Source organism: Triplophysa rosa, linkage group LG17 (genome assembly GCF_024868665.1).
Source record: "Triplophysa rosa linkage group LG17, Trosa_1v2, whole genome shotgun sequence".
Classification (NCBI taxonomy): domain Eukaryota; kingdom Metazoa; phylum Chordata; class Actinopteri; order Cypriniformes; family Nemacheilidae; genus Triplophysa; species Triplophysa rosa.
Window position 1 is genome coordinate 18,867,540 of NC_079906.1, and position 15,470 is coordinate 18,883,009.

The 15,470-nt window shown below is 37.0% G+C and overlaps 2 protein-coding genes across 3 annotated transcripts; one reads left to right on the forward strand and one right to left on the reverse strand.

The window, feature by feature from the left end:
* Nucleotides 1-2,533: 2,533 nt before the first annotated feature.
* zgc:153738 (uncharacterized protein LOC558115 homolog) lies at nt 2,534-8,907 on the reverse strand. The gene is made up of 19 exons (XM_057356485.1): nt 8,792-8,907; nt 8,282-8,609; nt 7,825-7,944; nt 7,552-7,731; nt 7,246-7,317; nt 6,826-7,031; nt 6,484-6,568; nt 6,258-6,368; nt 6,092-6,167; nt 5,905-6,011; nt 5,732-5,818; nt 5,447-5,508; nt 5,268-5,350; nt 5,062-5,169; nt 3,857-4,056; nt 3,678-3,764; nt 3,422-3,599; nt 3,098-3,336; nt 2,534-2,897 (listed from the first exon to the last, which is right to left on the reverse strand). The coding sequence occupies exons 1-19, from the start codon at nt 8,800-8,802 to the stop codon at nt 2,784-2,786; spliced, it is 2,454 nt and encodes an 817-aa protein (XP_057212468.1). The 5' UTR covers nt 8,803-8,907; the 3' UTR covers nt 2,534-2,783.
* A 1,369-nt stretch (nt 8,908-10,276) lies between these two features.
* Nucleotides 10,277-15,470, forward strand: alkal1 (ALK and LTK ligand 1). 2 transcript variants are annotated; one of them, XM_057357509.1, is made up of 5 exons: nt 10,277-10,783; nt 10,993-11,265; nt 13,712-13,765; nt 14,296-14,379; nt 15,395-15,470. In XM_057357509.1, exons 2-5 carry the CDS (start codon nt 11,004-11,006, stop codon nt 15,457-15,459), a joined length of 465 nt encoding a protein of 154 aa, XP_057213492.1. In that variant the 5' UTR covers nt 10,277-10,783; nt 10,993-11,003; the 3' UTR covers nt 15,460-15,470. The 2 variants fall into 2 exon arrangements, with proteins under 2 accessions (XP_057213492.1, XP_057213493.1); XM_057357510.1 differs by having other exon boundaries at nt 14,299-14,379.

Sequence of the window (15,470 nt, forward strand, 5' to 3'; positions counted from 1 at the left end):
ATATTTGTCTCTTAATTGTGTATTTATGCTTTAAGAAACCCAAATAAATGTGCTCGGGTTATTTAATGACTTGATTACTCACGTTTCCAGTCTTGCTTCCCAATGAATGATCATTTATTTCCTCGATTCATTTTGTGCTGACCAGACTTTATCTCCAGACCCTTCGTTCACGAATCATATTTCTCAGAGAATTTGCCAAGGCAAACTACTCAGAAAGGTCACCAGAGATTAAAGGATTTTAACTGTCATTCAGATGTGAAATCACTTGTTAGATCATTCTGAGTGCTCATAGGACTGTGGGAGGAGGCATCAAAGTGGTCACATGACAGAACATAAAATCCTTGTTAAAAACAAAAGCCATAACATCACAGTAATGTTGTTTCAACCTGTGCATGCATATCCAGAATTGCACATATACTTTGTCCACTTTGTGTTGTCAGTAAAACAATGGATGTTGAGATGCATGATGCTTTCATTTAATACTTGTTCCTATGTTTATTATTGATAAGACCTGAAGGTCTTTGTTGCATTAACCAGTTGCAGAGTCAAAGGGATGCATAACGGATGGTCCAAAGACACCGCATAAATACCAATTTACTACAGAACCAGAGCCAAGCATTAGGTGAAATTAGAACTTGACAAGACAGCTGAACACTGCACCTAAGCCCACAGGTCCTTGTTTGGAGACCATCTCTCTGAGTTTCACATTTCCTTTGGTTCTGCCTCTCTTGTCAACAAGGTTCCACCTTGTTGACAAGCGATTCATCAAGAATTAATCCCAAACCACAAATCTACAAGTCATGTTGTTGCTCGAGAATCATTGCAATGCAAACTGTTATGATTTTGCACTCTGTTGAAAATTCAATCTGGTACGCATGACACTGTTGGCACATGAGTGTAACTAGAAGGACATTAAACACTATGACCTTCAGGACATCAAGCTCCAAAAATCTGCTTTGCGTCAGAATCACAAGTTAAATGTGGCAACACAACCTCAATTGAAGCGTTTGTGCACCTCACAAAAGATTTACATCAATGAAATATGCATAAGACCTACACGTTTACCAGCTCTGTGTTGTGTTGCCTTGCTTTGATAGTGTGGTTGTACATTTGTTGATCTGAGATAATCCCTTAAACCCTAGACTGGGGCTGTCTCAGTTTCAGGCCAGACCAATCACAGCTCCCCATGTCTAACTGGGGCTACAAAATCCCCTTCTCCCATTAGCTGTCCTTGACACATCTGAAGCACGTACCTTGCACCTCTATGTATGGACCCCAGCAGTCCACCGTGCATTCTTGAGCACGGAAGCTTCTTAGCTTTGCATTCAAAAACATCTTAAAGAAGTTTTTTTTAGAAAATATCTTTTCAGTATGTTGAACCGTTTATGGAAAGCTAAGTGTCTGCAAATTGAAGCTTGGATATCAAGTTAGGAATCGATAGTTTGTGTCTTAAATTCTGGTTTACATTTTTTAGAATGGTGGACCACCAATGTAAATGTTTGTCGTAACCTTTTCCTGTCACAATTAGATTAAATTGAACATGAGATCCACACTTAGCTTTCATCCAACAGCAAAAAAATTAGCTCTCAGATCATTGGCATGCTTAGCTTTTTAGGCAGGCCTATGTATTTTTGTCCTGTGACGTACATACAGTATATTAACGTTCTTATACATCAATTGCAAAAATGTGCTAAATAACATAAATTTAAATGCAGATATGGGGATAGCATAAACCCTATGATGTTTTTCATACTAGTGTTACAGTATATGGACTAGGGATAGGCATCGATAGTTTATGGTATTAGACTGCTGCCTTATTGACTATTAAGCATACTACAATGTGTTATTGATATTATTTTACCCCTTCACTCTTTTTATTTCTTTTCACTTTTCAAAGCTACTTACACAAAAATACAAATCGCAAGTTAATGAAAGATAAGCAAACAAAAACACTGGTAAGACTTTACTTAAAGCCTTTAGGTACAATATATTATGAAGGGTTATTAAATGGTATGATGCATTATAATTGTTCATAATGTGTGTTGTAATACTGTACATTAAATGTTGTTGTGAAGAATTATAACCAAAATAAAAATGCAAAGTGTAACAATGAACTGATAAGTGTTATAATGTATAAACTGTAGTTACAATCAGTGTTGGGTAAGTTACTCTGAAAAGTAATTAATTACTAGTTACTAATTACATATTCAATAGAGTAATTAGATTACTGTACAAATTACTCTCTCCAAAAAGTATTTAGTTACTTATTACTAATTACTTTCTATATCCTTAATCAACCTTGATTAGTTAAGTGATTCAAGGATAGGCATGAAACGGCTCTTTTAATTCATTCAAATAAATAATATTAAACTACATAAAATACTCTTAGTAACTAACCAAAGTATTACAGATGTGAGAATTATACATTAAAGCACAGATTTTAAAGTTAGACTCTGAATTTTGATGTCAATTCCAGTATTGCACACACATATATTACACAAAGTATTTAGTTTAATTACATCAAAAGTAACTGTAATTAAATTACAGAAAAAATAAGAGCAATCCCTTACTTTACTTTTTCAAGGGAAAAGTAATTAAATTACAGTAACTAATTACTTAGTAACTAGTTACACCCAACACTGGTTACAATTATTCATGAGACATTATAAGGTGCATTACAAGGCATAATTAATACATTAAAACTACTTTTATAATGCATTATACATATATGCTTTAAGTGTTACCAATCAATCATTGATAAAGGCAGGGAAATGTGATACTGATTACTTTTTTCCTTTTTTCTTGCCACCTCCTTTTTCAGGTGTCTCTTCATCACCCTCTTTTCCCGAGGAGGCTTTAACTCTCTTCTTGCCGAGGGGAGTCTTGGCATACCAGTTCTGTAAACAAAAAAAACAACTGATCTTCTGCTAAAGATACCGTAATAATTTCCAGATAAGTCTGGAAATGTGAGGGTTTACTTCCCCCATCAGGTTAAGAGACCACCAACCCAAAATGTAATATCACATTAGAAAATACCACGTTAGAACTTTCAACATTGCGTAACGAGAAATCGTGCTTCTACAAAATATTTGTTTACTTTCAAGGCCTCTTCTTCTTCCTGAAACACAGGGTCGATTCTAGCAAGATGAGACACAAACTCTGAAGCCGTTAGTGGTCTTTTAGGGAGTTGTTGAATGCGCCGTTCGGTCAAGACGCTCAGCACCACCTGCACCATGTGACCTTGCGTGTATCCATCAGAGATCTTTGCCAGAGAGCTGAGATCCAGATCGCTGGTCACTTCACCACCATTCTTTCTTATCAGCTCTTTCCATATCACTGTGAAAACATACAGACGTTTGACTGGAAACATAGTGATGACAAAATAATCTGACATAAAAATCTATTTTATAGATTAGTTTACCATATCTGGATGCGTAGTCTGGTCGAGGTATGAGGATGATTTTATTGTAGAATTTGCAGAAGGACTTGAGCTCTGCACTGTGTGGATCATTCGTCGTTCCCACTATCAGAACACAATCTTCCCCTCTGATGGACTTGAGAATTTTGTTCAAATCTTTCTTCAGGCGCTTTGGATCTAACTGTGTGAAACCATTAAAACAGTTTGAACGGTCCCACAAGAAGAGTGATACATAGGTCACATTATATACACTCTTTACCTCCTTTTCATCCTTTGGTACTTTTTTGTAAAACATCTTTTCAGCATCTCCAATCCATATAACAGAGGGTTGCATTAGTCTGGCTACCTACATAGAATATAAAACATTTAAAACGTCTATTTTATAATATTAGCTGAGTTTTTATTCATAAATGTGGAATTATCACAGAGCCTTGTTACCTTAAACACCATATGTAACATCATCTGCAGTCCACTTTTACCGGGGTATTTCCCAGCCACGTTTAAAGGTGAAAGGTCAAACAGGTTGGCTCCAGTCTCCTGGCAGATGGCATGGACCAGCATTTTCTTACCTACTCCTGATGGCCCCACTAGCAGCATAGCCTTCACTGGCGGAGCTTTCTCATGAACTGCTTGGGAACCTACAGGGTATAGGCGAAACATTATATTCATCTTCTCTCTTTCACTCTTAGTCACCATTCACATCTAATGTGAAAAAGATCCAAGGAAAGTGAATGGTGACTGAGGCTAGAAGTCTTAAAGGCAGGGTGGGTGGTCCTGTCCAGAAACATTGTTTGTCATATTGGTTGGAAATCTCTTTACATCCTGATAGAAATCAAGAAGTATAGTGGTCAAATAATATTTTTAGAATTATATTTCGTCTGTGAAAGGCGTAGAACCAAAACACGTTCGCCCAATCAAAACGTTCTGGCCGAAAGCTGTGACTGGTCATGTGTACATTTTCAGACAACGTATTTTGCATACCACTGCACACCCTGTTCACGAAGACGTCATAAGTTCTCAGCGCGCTCACGTCCGCTGTTGTGTCAATGTAGGGAGAATGTCGGACAATCAGCAACAATCAAACTTTCCTGCGGTACTGACAACAAGTAAATCTACAAAACGAAAGTCAGTTTTTGAAAAAGCAGTGACGAAAAAACGTCTGGATCATGAAAGAGGAAAAACTCAAATTAACATCGGTTCAGCTTTTACACAATGGAGACAGCTCCGGCAGGCAAAGGGTCTGAAAGACGATACCGTGGTTGCTCTCTTTCTTTTGGACAGGTATGTACATGCATAGAGAAGAATTTAATGGATTTAGTTTGCAATTCGTTACGTGGATTTACGAAATACATATATGTGTTTGGAGGAAGCGTGGCTTTGGACGGCGAATCGCATAGAGGGTGGGATTATAATTTCCGTGCTAGCAGGCTAAAGTTAGCGCCTTTCCAAATCAACCACTCCACCTTTAACACTCCTTTAAAGCTTTAAATGTTTTTACAGAGGAAAGTCACACATTTAAAACATCATGAGAGCAAGTCATTTTGAAGAAAGTAATTAAGTTATTTATTGCACATTTATTGAATTATCCTAAAATGTGTAAATTCTGTAAAAAACATTTGCATTTAATTTTCATTTATACTCGCCTAAAGGCAGGACAGCATACAGGGCTACAACCTGCCGAACATCAGATAAAGACGGCATAGGCTCGATGTCAGACTGTCGTAGAGTTGTTCCAAGGTAACTATAGTCTCCTGTAAACCATACATTTATGTCAAATCTGTCAAAGAGAAAGTGACTGAATAAACTTAAATTGTATTCAATGAGTGTATCATTTTAAAACAGTAAATACCTAGATAATCTTTTAGTTTAACATTATCTGCTTTTTTCAGCAATTCCTGTTCAACCAGCTCTTCGAACAGTGACTCCAAGGTCCTAAAACAGTTTATGCATTTGCGAATGTTACATTTAACTGTAAAGAAGATCGAGAACCACCAACAGTCAATAATTAAACATTGTTCATTTACAAACCTGTCTGGTGTGAGGTCTTTGTCTTTTTTCTTCCTCTTTCCATTTTTCGCTGCCTTCTTTTTCTGTGTAGTAAAAAAAACAATGTGCAGTAATGACAGCTGAAGCACAATTATAATACAAACAACATCTCAAATATTATTTAAATTACCAGTGCTGTAAGCCAATAAGCTTGTAGGGTTATGTTTTGGAAGGAGTGCGTCTAATTATGTGGCCAATTCTGGTGAAAATTCTATATAAATGACTGACAGTACTGTTAATGCCAATGGGAATCATTATCAACTGTACTTTTGCAGCCCCCTTGGACTTCCCACTTTTTTCTTTATCCACAGCCAGCTTCCAATTGGCCAGCTCCTGTCGCATCAGTTCATCCACCTGAACAAACATAAAATGAAAAGATTTGTTAGACAGAATGCTTGAAAAACATTGCCAATGACAATCAGTGTGTCCAAAAACATCACCTGTTTTCTTATTTCCAACTCAATCTCTTTTCTCTTCTCCTCTTTTATCAGCTCCGCCTCATGTCTTTGACTGAAATTCTTAGACTCCTTTCTGTTTTGCCAGACCTCTGCAGATCAGATAAGTCAGTCACATTCGCTCCCTTGACACTGTACCAGATAAATGTGTAAGTCTTCAAATCTTCCTTGCCAGAAAATGTTTTGTGTCCTTTCTCAAGATCGTTCAAAAAAGCAGACGGTAGCATCCTCAGTCCAGGCTCTTCCTCCTGTGTCATTAGTATACATCATGAAAAACTAGTGAAACCAAACTCAATTTAAAAACATAGCATCTGACCTGGACTGTTTTTAAATCCTACCTCTTCTTCAACCCTCCCTTTGTTTCTCTTTTCTTTATCCTTTGTCTCTTCCTTTCCCTTCTGCCTTTTGTTGCCATCATCCTCCTCTTTGGCTGCCAACTCTTCTGCCAGCTTCAAAATAAGGCATAAACGTTTAGGCAAAACTTTGATTTATTAAGTTAGTAAAGTTAGACAAAACAGAGGAAAAAAGCCTCAAACTAAAGTTATTCCACTGAGGCATGTTTACCTGCTCAGGTGTTTTCTCAGCAAATATAAGAGCTGAACCTCCATCCTCCTCTTCTGGGTAGTCAGGAAAGGATCCTGTTGCATCACTATTTAAATGTGTTTCAATCATATATCTTATGGTAAAAATACACATCTCATAGTTAATGGTAACGGGTTCAATTCCCAGGTAGAACACGCGCAGTTAAAAGCATATAGATTTGTACATGCATTGTAAGCTGCCTTGCCAAAAAGTATAAATAAATGTTAAGGCAAACACTACGTGCCGTATGCAAAATCAGTGAAATATTGAAAATAATACTATAGAAGTCATTTTATAGTGAGACATTGTGAAAATTTCACTCACCGGCACTCAATGAACCACTGCCGGATCTGATCTTTCATAGTCTCCTTCATTTCTGGACCTTCCACTTCCCTGATCTGATAAATAACAGAACTAATGGACTTGTGATAGTCATCTTCATGTTCTTCTTGTCTTAATCGTCTGTTGGCCTCGTTGTTCTGGGTAGCCAGTTTCAATGGAGATGGATTTGGCAGTTTTGGATCCATGGCCTAAGAATGGCAGAGCCAGAGAAAATAAAGACACCTCTCAAGAAACAGTATTAGAGTTCCATCTACTGGCGGCAAAACAGTAGTGACATTCTCCACATGCTGTAAATCACAGTGAATATGAAAAAATATACTTTTTATATTTTCTATGAATACTGTGACTCCTTTAATGATAAATATAAGTATATTAAAGGAGTAAATATATAGTTTATGTTACCATTCCAAGAAATATCATTTCCTCCTCACGCAGCTTTTTGGTCTTCTTCCTTTGCACAAAGCCTCTCCACACCTAAATAGAGATTTTCTGAGACTTTATTTGAAAAAAGGGGAAATGAGTGACATCCATTCCTAACACATTATAGAAACATCATTGACGTAGTTCTGGTATCATAAAATATTATTTCAACATTGCATCCTGAGTCCTTGATAAATAAAATGATACATATCTTGTCAACAACAGTTTGAACTTCAGTTAAAACAGGAATTAAACATGATGAAAATTGAACATAACAGCATATGGTACCTTCTGTATAGTTAGTGCGGCCCGGTCAGGGGTAATCGCCCCATTTTCTTTAGCTTTTCTCTGAGAATCCTTATAGATCTCTCTCATGAACTTTGCCCTCAGTCGACCTTGCCGTGCTCTTTCAGAAACCTGGATGATTTTAACGGACCTCTCCAGAGTCAACATTCGCACTACAGGAGGCTTGGACATGAAAGAGAGAGACGATATTTCAAACTAACCAGTGATTGTTGTTTACAATGAGTTCCATGTAAAACACAATAAAACTGAACCCACTTCCGGTTTGTCTAAAGGATCCATTTGATTTAAAACGGTAGCAAACATTTTTTCTCTTTCCTCCAGTACTTTGTTCCGCTCTCGAATGAAGTAACTGGGGATGGGAATCTCAAGGTCCTCCTTCAATGAAGAACAAGGATGAAGAGTATCAGCAATATTCTGTCGTTTTCTGTTTAAGATTTACGATAGCATTTTATGTTTGGAGTCCCACAGACTGAAAAACAAAATATTAATAAGCAAAACAAAACCGTCATGTTCTTAATGATCATGATCAGGAAAAGTTATGAAGTACAAAAGGAATATTGCATTATTTGTTTTTGTGCTATTAAAATTGCCTTGTGTCTGTGAGACGCCAAAAAAAACATGACAGTCAACATCATGGTTTAACCTTCAAATACAAAAATTCTACCATAAGTACGCAAATTCTACTTGGGCATAAGAAAGGCTTCAAACTCACAGGGGTTAATTTCAGGTCTTGAATGATGTCATCCATATAGTGGTACTCTGAAAATTCCTTTTCCACCATTTCATTTTTGAGCTCCAGAATGCGCCCCATCACACCCTCCAGCACCTGTCTGATCACTTGTCTCTTTTGCGGGTGAAGGCTTTGGTCATAGGCCTCTTCTAGCTGCCTAAAGATCTGAACGTAACGGACGTAGATGGTGGCGAGCCTTTGAAAGAACACCACTCTGTCTCTTTCAGGACGTCGAGGTTCCTCTGGAAGTTCTTGAGCCAGTAAACAGCTGAGCTCCTCGTGAGCTTCAGACCACAGTGTATTACATGTGCTGTTAGAGAAAAGATTGTTAGTGTATCTTTAAATTATAACTGTCACACTTGAGTTGTGATATTCATTTTAAGACAGCATTACCTTACAGTCACAGGAATTACAATTTTTAAAACTACAGCCTAAAATGGTTATTGATAGCCTATTATAAAATAACTATATTGCGAAGTTTATCCTACAAACCTGTGAGACATTTGTCCTCCTGTATCGCAAGGAATTAATAATACGACGTATTCTTTACGTATTCAAAGGATCTATATTTAAACAGTCCGCATTGCAATGTTCTGTTACTGACACCTAGTGTGTTTCTACTTGTATAAACAAATAATACAAACAACGACGGGGACCTTTTGCTCAATACTTAACGTTAGCGGTCATAGACCACTAACTAACTAGCCTGAAACTTGTTGTCAACTTTGTTTCTATGGTAACGCTTACGCAGGACGGAAGAAGATCAAATATCAACCATAAATTTGACAGTTTGTCAGGACGGCAAAATCTCTTCCTTGATTTGTATTTGTAAAAACAACATTAAAAGGTTTCAGTAAACAAAATGTAAACTTTTTCACCTGGCGCTGGCGCGTTAAAATGTGACGTAATTCCGGTAAGATAACGCGGTGGGCATCGATGAGGTGCAGTGGAAGGGTTTTGCGATTAGGATATTCTTTTCAATGGCCGTCACCCATACTTTTTTTTATTGCTTCACATTAAACATTACAATAATTATAAACATTTTGATTGAAGGGATACATATCAATATTCTGTACAACATTACTTGTGTAAACAGCCGTCACCCAAACTCGAGAACCAGTGAAGCTGATAGAGGCGTACCTTAAATGACATGTAGTTTGAAAACACACCACGCGATGTCGCCAAAATAAACAATAATGTTGTAACAAATTTAGAGCGCTCACCTTCCGATCTTGTGTAAGCCATTATTTCAGATTGTGTATCGAGGCATATATCCTTTGCACAATGTATGTAAAAGATTTACAGTGTGTAAATTCCACTTTCAGGAGCATCTAATGTTAATGGTAATGTTAACATTATGTCATATTAGGCAGAATAATACATGTTAACAATAAATATTAACAAATGTTTACGCAATATTACACAAAAGGAGAAAGTAGGACCATACCTTTGCAAATGTAAAATGATTTTTCGTCATGCACATTTTGTTCAGTATGAACCCAGTGTCTGGATGTCAGGATGGAAACATTTTCCCATGTGAAAAGCAGGTTCAGTGATGTCCCTGTAGGAGCAACAGCGCACTGTGTAATTTTGTGTAGGTTGAAATTTTAAGATAATGTTTTTTTTTCTTTTTTAGTAACTTTTGGAATACTTGTGTACAGTTTTGTACGTTTTTATACATTGATGTTTATTGTGTTAGGACTTCTCCATAGTCTTTAAACTTTTAAAAATGTACACAACGCACATGACAATAAAAACCTATACAAATATGAAAAAATAAAAGATTATTATTACAATAGTTTATCCATCTAATTAGACGTTTGGTCTATATTTACGAGACAAACAATGCTGGAACCCTGGAATATAATCTTTAAGTATATAAGAAGCACAGCGCCATGTGCACCCTTGAGTTGGGTGGTGGAAAGGGGGCTTACCAGGATAGCGCTTAGGGCAGTCACAAGACTCGATCATCCGTGAACAAAAACGCCAGACGTTATTTTCATAGCCCAGCTACACATTTAAACAAGTGCCAAAATATTCCTTGTGTATTTGGATATTTGAGGTTCCCCATCATTTTCCTTGGGGACATGGCGCAATGGACATCTCCAGGAACTTTTACGCATCCAACACAGCCATGATTCTTTAAAAAAACCCGAGAGCGGACTTCTGAGGCACACTTTTTCTAAACTTCTGTGATGAATTTGAAACGAAAGGAGGGGCGAATGTCAAAGGAACTGACCACGAGCTGAAAAAAAAACGAGAGAAAGATGTCTACATCGCTTGCCACCCACCCGAAATCGATTGCATTACCTCCAAGAAGCTTCTCACTTGACGTATAAAAACAAGACGCATGTTCTCAAGAAAGAGACGAGACAACGGTATCGTTATTACGCGTCACGTCAGGAACTGTAGGAAGATATATTTTTCTCTGACAACTTTGCGTTCACATTATTGAAGGTAGAAGCACCCCCAATACATAATCGCGTAAGTTATTGCTTGCTTTCTGAAGTTATGGGAAACATTAATAAATCATTTATAGACTAAATTATGCATTTATAAAACTGTACGCTATGCATGAAAATCTAATGTAGATTTAGGTCTATGCTCTTTGAAAATCTTTCGTGCGTATTTTGCTCAAAACTTTTGCTACGAACATGTAACGACAGTGTTTGCTTGTTTCATTCGTTTATCAGGCTGGAAAGCCATGCGGGCTAAGAAGAGATGGCACATATTATTGAGTATGATTCTTTTGCTCATCACCTCCAGCCAGTGCATGGACAGCAAGGAGGTAAAGCAGCAGGAACGCCAAATTTTGCTTAATCTAATCCTGCAAGTGGTCGCGGACAACCAGCGAGACAAGCCCGCATCCAGCCGGCGCATCACCAGTGGCCTCTTCTCTGTATCTCAAGATGTCAAGTTTTCGTCGCGTGAAAAGGCTGCATATTTCTCCAACAGTAGACCAATAGGTAAGTTGATTTAAGATCAGGTGATAATACAAAAGTAATCCTTGGCATTAACGCCTTCCTGTCAGTGAGAGTTTTGTTGCATATCAACTGCACTGTGTGCATGCTATGATGACCTTTGCATGGACAAGAGAGAGCTGTTTATGTTTTAAGTTTTACGTAAGAAATAATTTACAGATTATTATGGGTCATTGTATAAGTAAAAGAATGAGTTAGGATAAAGGAACAGCAGAGGATACAGTCAAATGATGTTCTTGTTAAGCGATCACATTATGTTGAAATCATCTGTGTAGATCTAAGGACTGGTATTAAATTAAACAAATTAAAAGCTCAAGAAGTCATGAAGTTTAATTCGTCATTCATTTGTGTGTGAAAATAACAACTTGTATTTCAGCACGCAAAATGTTGCCACCTGTCTAACAAACATGTTTTTTGAAGCATGACTACTTAGTACTTTAATATATTCATAATATTGCAGGATACCATAACTCCTTGGTGAATATTGCTGGTGATATTGTAAACATTTTAAAAGAAAGAAAAATGCTGTCAGGTGTTGTTAAAAAGATTTACTATAGTTTTGTGTTTCACGTGCCAAATCACATACACATGTGTTGGTGTAGCTCAATTGGTAGACACATTGCATTAGCAGAGCAAAAGGTTTTGGGTTCAATCCCCATATCAAATGTAACGCTTGAATTTAGGCCAGTTTAAATTGCTTTTGATAAAAGCGTCTGCCCAAAAATGTTCAGTGGAATTGTGAATTATGAACAAACGTGCAGATTAGATGTGTATTTTGAAAAGGTTATGTAATGGAGGATGTACCTGCTCAGATTCTGCCATGTTGGTAATACCTCGCCACTCATTGGTATAATTGCATTAATAGCGTCACCATTTGGGCTTTAAACATGCCATGTGAACAGAACTAGCAAAAATGAAAAAGTGCTTCTCTGATTTATCTGATTCTCACTATTATTTTTATATACAGCGATTCTGCTCACTGACCAACACTTTGGCTGTATGTGTTTCAGTTGAATTCAGAATAGGGGATTTGTTTATTGTGTTTAGAAACGCATAATTGCTGTCAAACACGAGAAGTTTTTACACATAGTCAAAGACAGACTGAATTGTTTATGTATTTGTGACATGTGGTCTATTCAACTGCCATAACATGCTGGTACTTAATTGATTAAAAAACGTGAATGTTATTTCTGACAGATTTCTGGTTTGGTTCATTCGGGTTTGGCTATTTAAAAGTCTCAGCCCTAGCAAAACAAAATAAACTGATTGACATGTGCATCCTCACACAAAAGTCCTAAATAAATTACACCCAAAAACATCTGTTATTGCTGATTTGGGTGGGCTTTGATAGAGTTTATTTCTCTAAATTTAAAGTACATAGCATGATTATGGACCACTGGATAATCCAGACTGTCAACACAATGTGTTGCACATTGTATAGCCATATTATGTAAGACTCAGGTGCAACAACATGCCTTGTGACCCACAGATTATATTAACAGGTGTCTGAATGATGTGTCCCAATAACTATCCTATTAGAAATTGAGAAGGATCTAAACAGTTGTGTTTGTGTAAATTTCATACATGTAGAAAGCCACTGTGTCTTGAAAGAAGAGGAAACTTAAATTCAATCCTAAGAATATTGGTTATGCTTTATTCGGAGGCCAGTTAAAATTAGCTCCCGGATGGATTTGTGGAACTGACATTGATAGGCATTAAAACGTTGTGTGCATTAATCTTCTTACTCCAACAGGCTGGAACTCATGGTCTACATGTGGGGACAGTGTTTCAGGGTCGGGCAAGCAACAGATTGTACATAATTAGCTGGGACCCCAAGCCTGTCAGATTTACTGGTGCTGGATAATCAATCTGGGACTGTGTTTTATCATGGGCGGTCCATCTTTCTTGCGTCAGACGTGTAGTCATCACAGTCAAACATATGGCATATGTGATTGTAGTCAGTTATATCATAATCTTGATGCGTGATATTGTTCAAGAGGAGAATTGTTTGCAGACTACAAACATTTACAAGATCTGAGATGGGGACAGGCTAAAATTAGAACGTTCCAACAGACTTGCAATTTGGGTTTAAAAAAAGGGTTAGGATTTGGCTTAAGTTTCATTAATAATAATTAATCATTTAATATCAACACAGAAATCAATAGGAGGTACCTATATCGATAAGTAAATATGATGTCATGTGCATTTCTGTTTCAATAGTTGTTAGTTTATAGACTTACAGTTTCACGATATTGCAACAGCGCATTATTTATACGCAATTGATGAGAATGGGCTCAATTGATTGTGTCAGTATTAAAAATCTTTACGTTCTTTTGTTGTTTGCTGCAATGAAAAATGATCACAATAGTTTGCAAATGCGTTGTGTTGTTTTTTCAACATTACAGTAAGTCTTTTTATTATTGTTTTTCAGATATTGCCCAAAGAGACACAAACATGAAAGAAAAATTTATAGAACATTTTACAGGTAATTTTTTGCTTTCCTTCCAGTAAATATGTTTGTAGTGTAAAAGAATTTAAGCACTGTCTAGATTTGTGACCATAAAGCCCTGACTTTATGTTTTAAAGTATTCAAAATTGTCTCATTAGAAATAGATTTTTCCTCCTGATAAACATAAAGTCTGACAATTAGGTTAATCCAGTGCTAGGTCAACTGAGGTAACATGTTTAACACATGGTTCTCTCTAGACACGTGTTTAGGAAAAACGTTTAAGCTGATTGTTCATTGCAAAATGTCAGTCTAAGATCAGGCCCGAATACAATCAGTTGTGTGAAAATCTGGGAAAACGCTCATACAACGAAGGAATGTTTGGGAGAGGTTTGTTGAAATGATTAAACCTCTGGCCTTATGATGTCATATCACGAGTTACGTTGCGCTCGTAGGGTTTGAATTTAAATTCGTGAAATTTTGCACAATGCATGAATAGTCATTTTGACATAAATTAAAATATGACACTGTGTAAATAATCTGTAAAATTTTCATTCTTTTCCTTCAAGCAGGACCAATTAAGTTTCCATCTGAATGCAGGACACATTTCCATAGAATTTATCACAACACAAGGGATTGCTCCAGACCAACACGTACGTAGCCTGTGTGATTTATTGTAAATGCTTTGCTTGGGGTGTGAAATGTTTTTTTCCAATAGGCTCAATTTAGAATTGACCCACTTGCTTACTCATTTCAGGCTTTTAATTGGTTATATTTATTATATATATGTATATGTGGTTTGTATTATGAAGACAATTTATTTCTTATGTTGATATACTTACTTTTTGGAGTAAAATAAAAGTTTGAGCTCGAGTTAAATCTGCTCCTCCACCCATAGTCCTCATGGGCTTTTTAAGCGTTCAGGAGTGAACATTGGACGGTCCATTCAATAATACAAATCTAAGTGTTACGCATTGGGTTGTAAAACATGTCAAAACTTATTAAAATGTCAAATTATGCAAGAGCGAAACTAGTTACAATAACCAGATGCATATTTGGGTCACAGTTGTTTCTTTTTGTTTTCCCGGAGACTGGGAAAGTGTTGTTTAAGCGTTTCTTTGGCTTAAGCATTTATGTCATAACGACTTGAGCTATTTGCTGTCTCGGACTTGCTCTCCTCCTTACTCTAACTGGAATGCTCAATAAATTGTCGTAAACTCGAAACACAAGGTACAATGAGCAGAAAGTGGGAAGTTGTTTAGTGTGAGATTGGCACTGCCACTTTTGACAAAGAAGATGATAATACTGTATATCAATACCTTGGGAGAGGATGATACTGTAACAGCAGTGCTTGGAACAGGACAGCAATTGGGATGTTCAGACTTCACAAACACCATTAAGGGTAGAACCATGTGGTGCTTGAACCCACACAGTCATTTTAGTCCATCAAGTACATTATGGGAGATAAAGCTATTTACAGGCCCCAGTTCACACTTCGTACGTCAAGCCATGATGGCATGAGAGCTCCACTTAAATCATGAATTTCACCAGTGCTTTTGAAGCGGTGACGTTTGCGTCATGTTACAACATAAGCCCAAGTGTGACTGCAGGTATTAACATTGAAAGGGAAAAAATGCATTTTATTTTCTTTATTTTTGTCTCTGACAGATTATAAAAGATGTGCACGATTGCTAACAAGGCTAGCTATGAGTCCCCTGTGCACACAGTCATAGAAAACGCACGT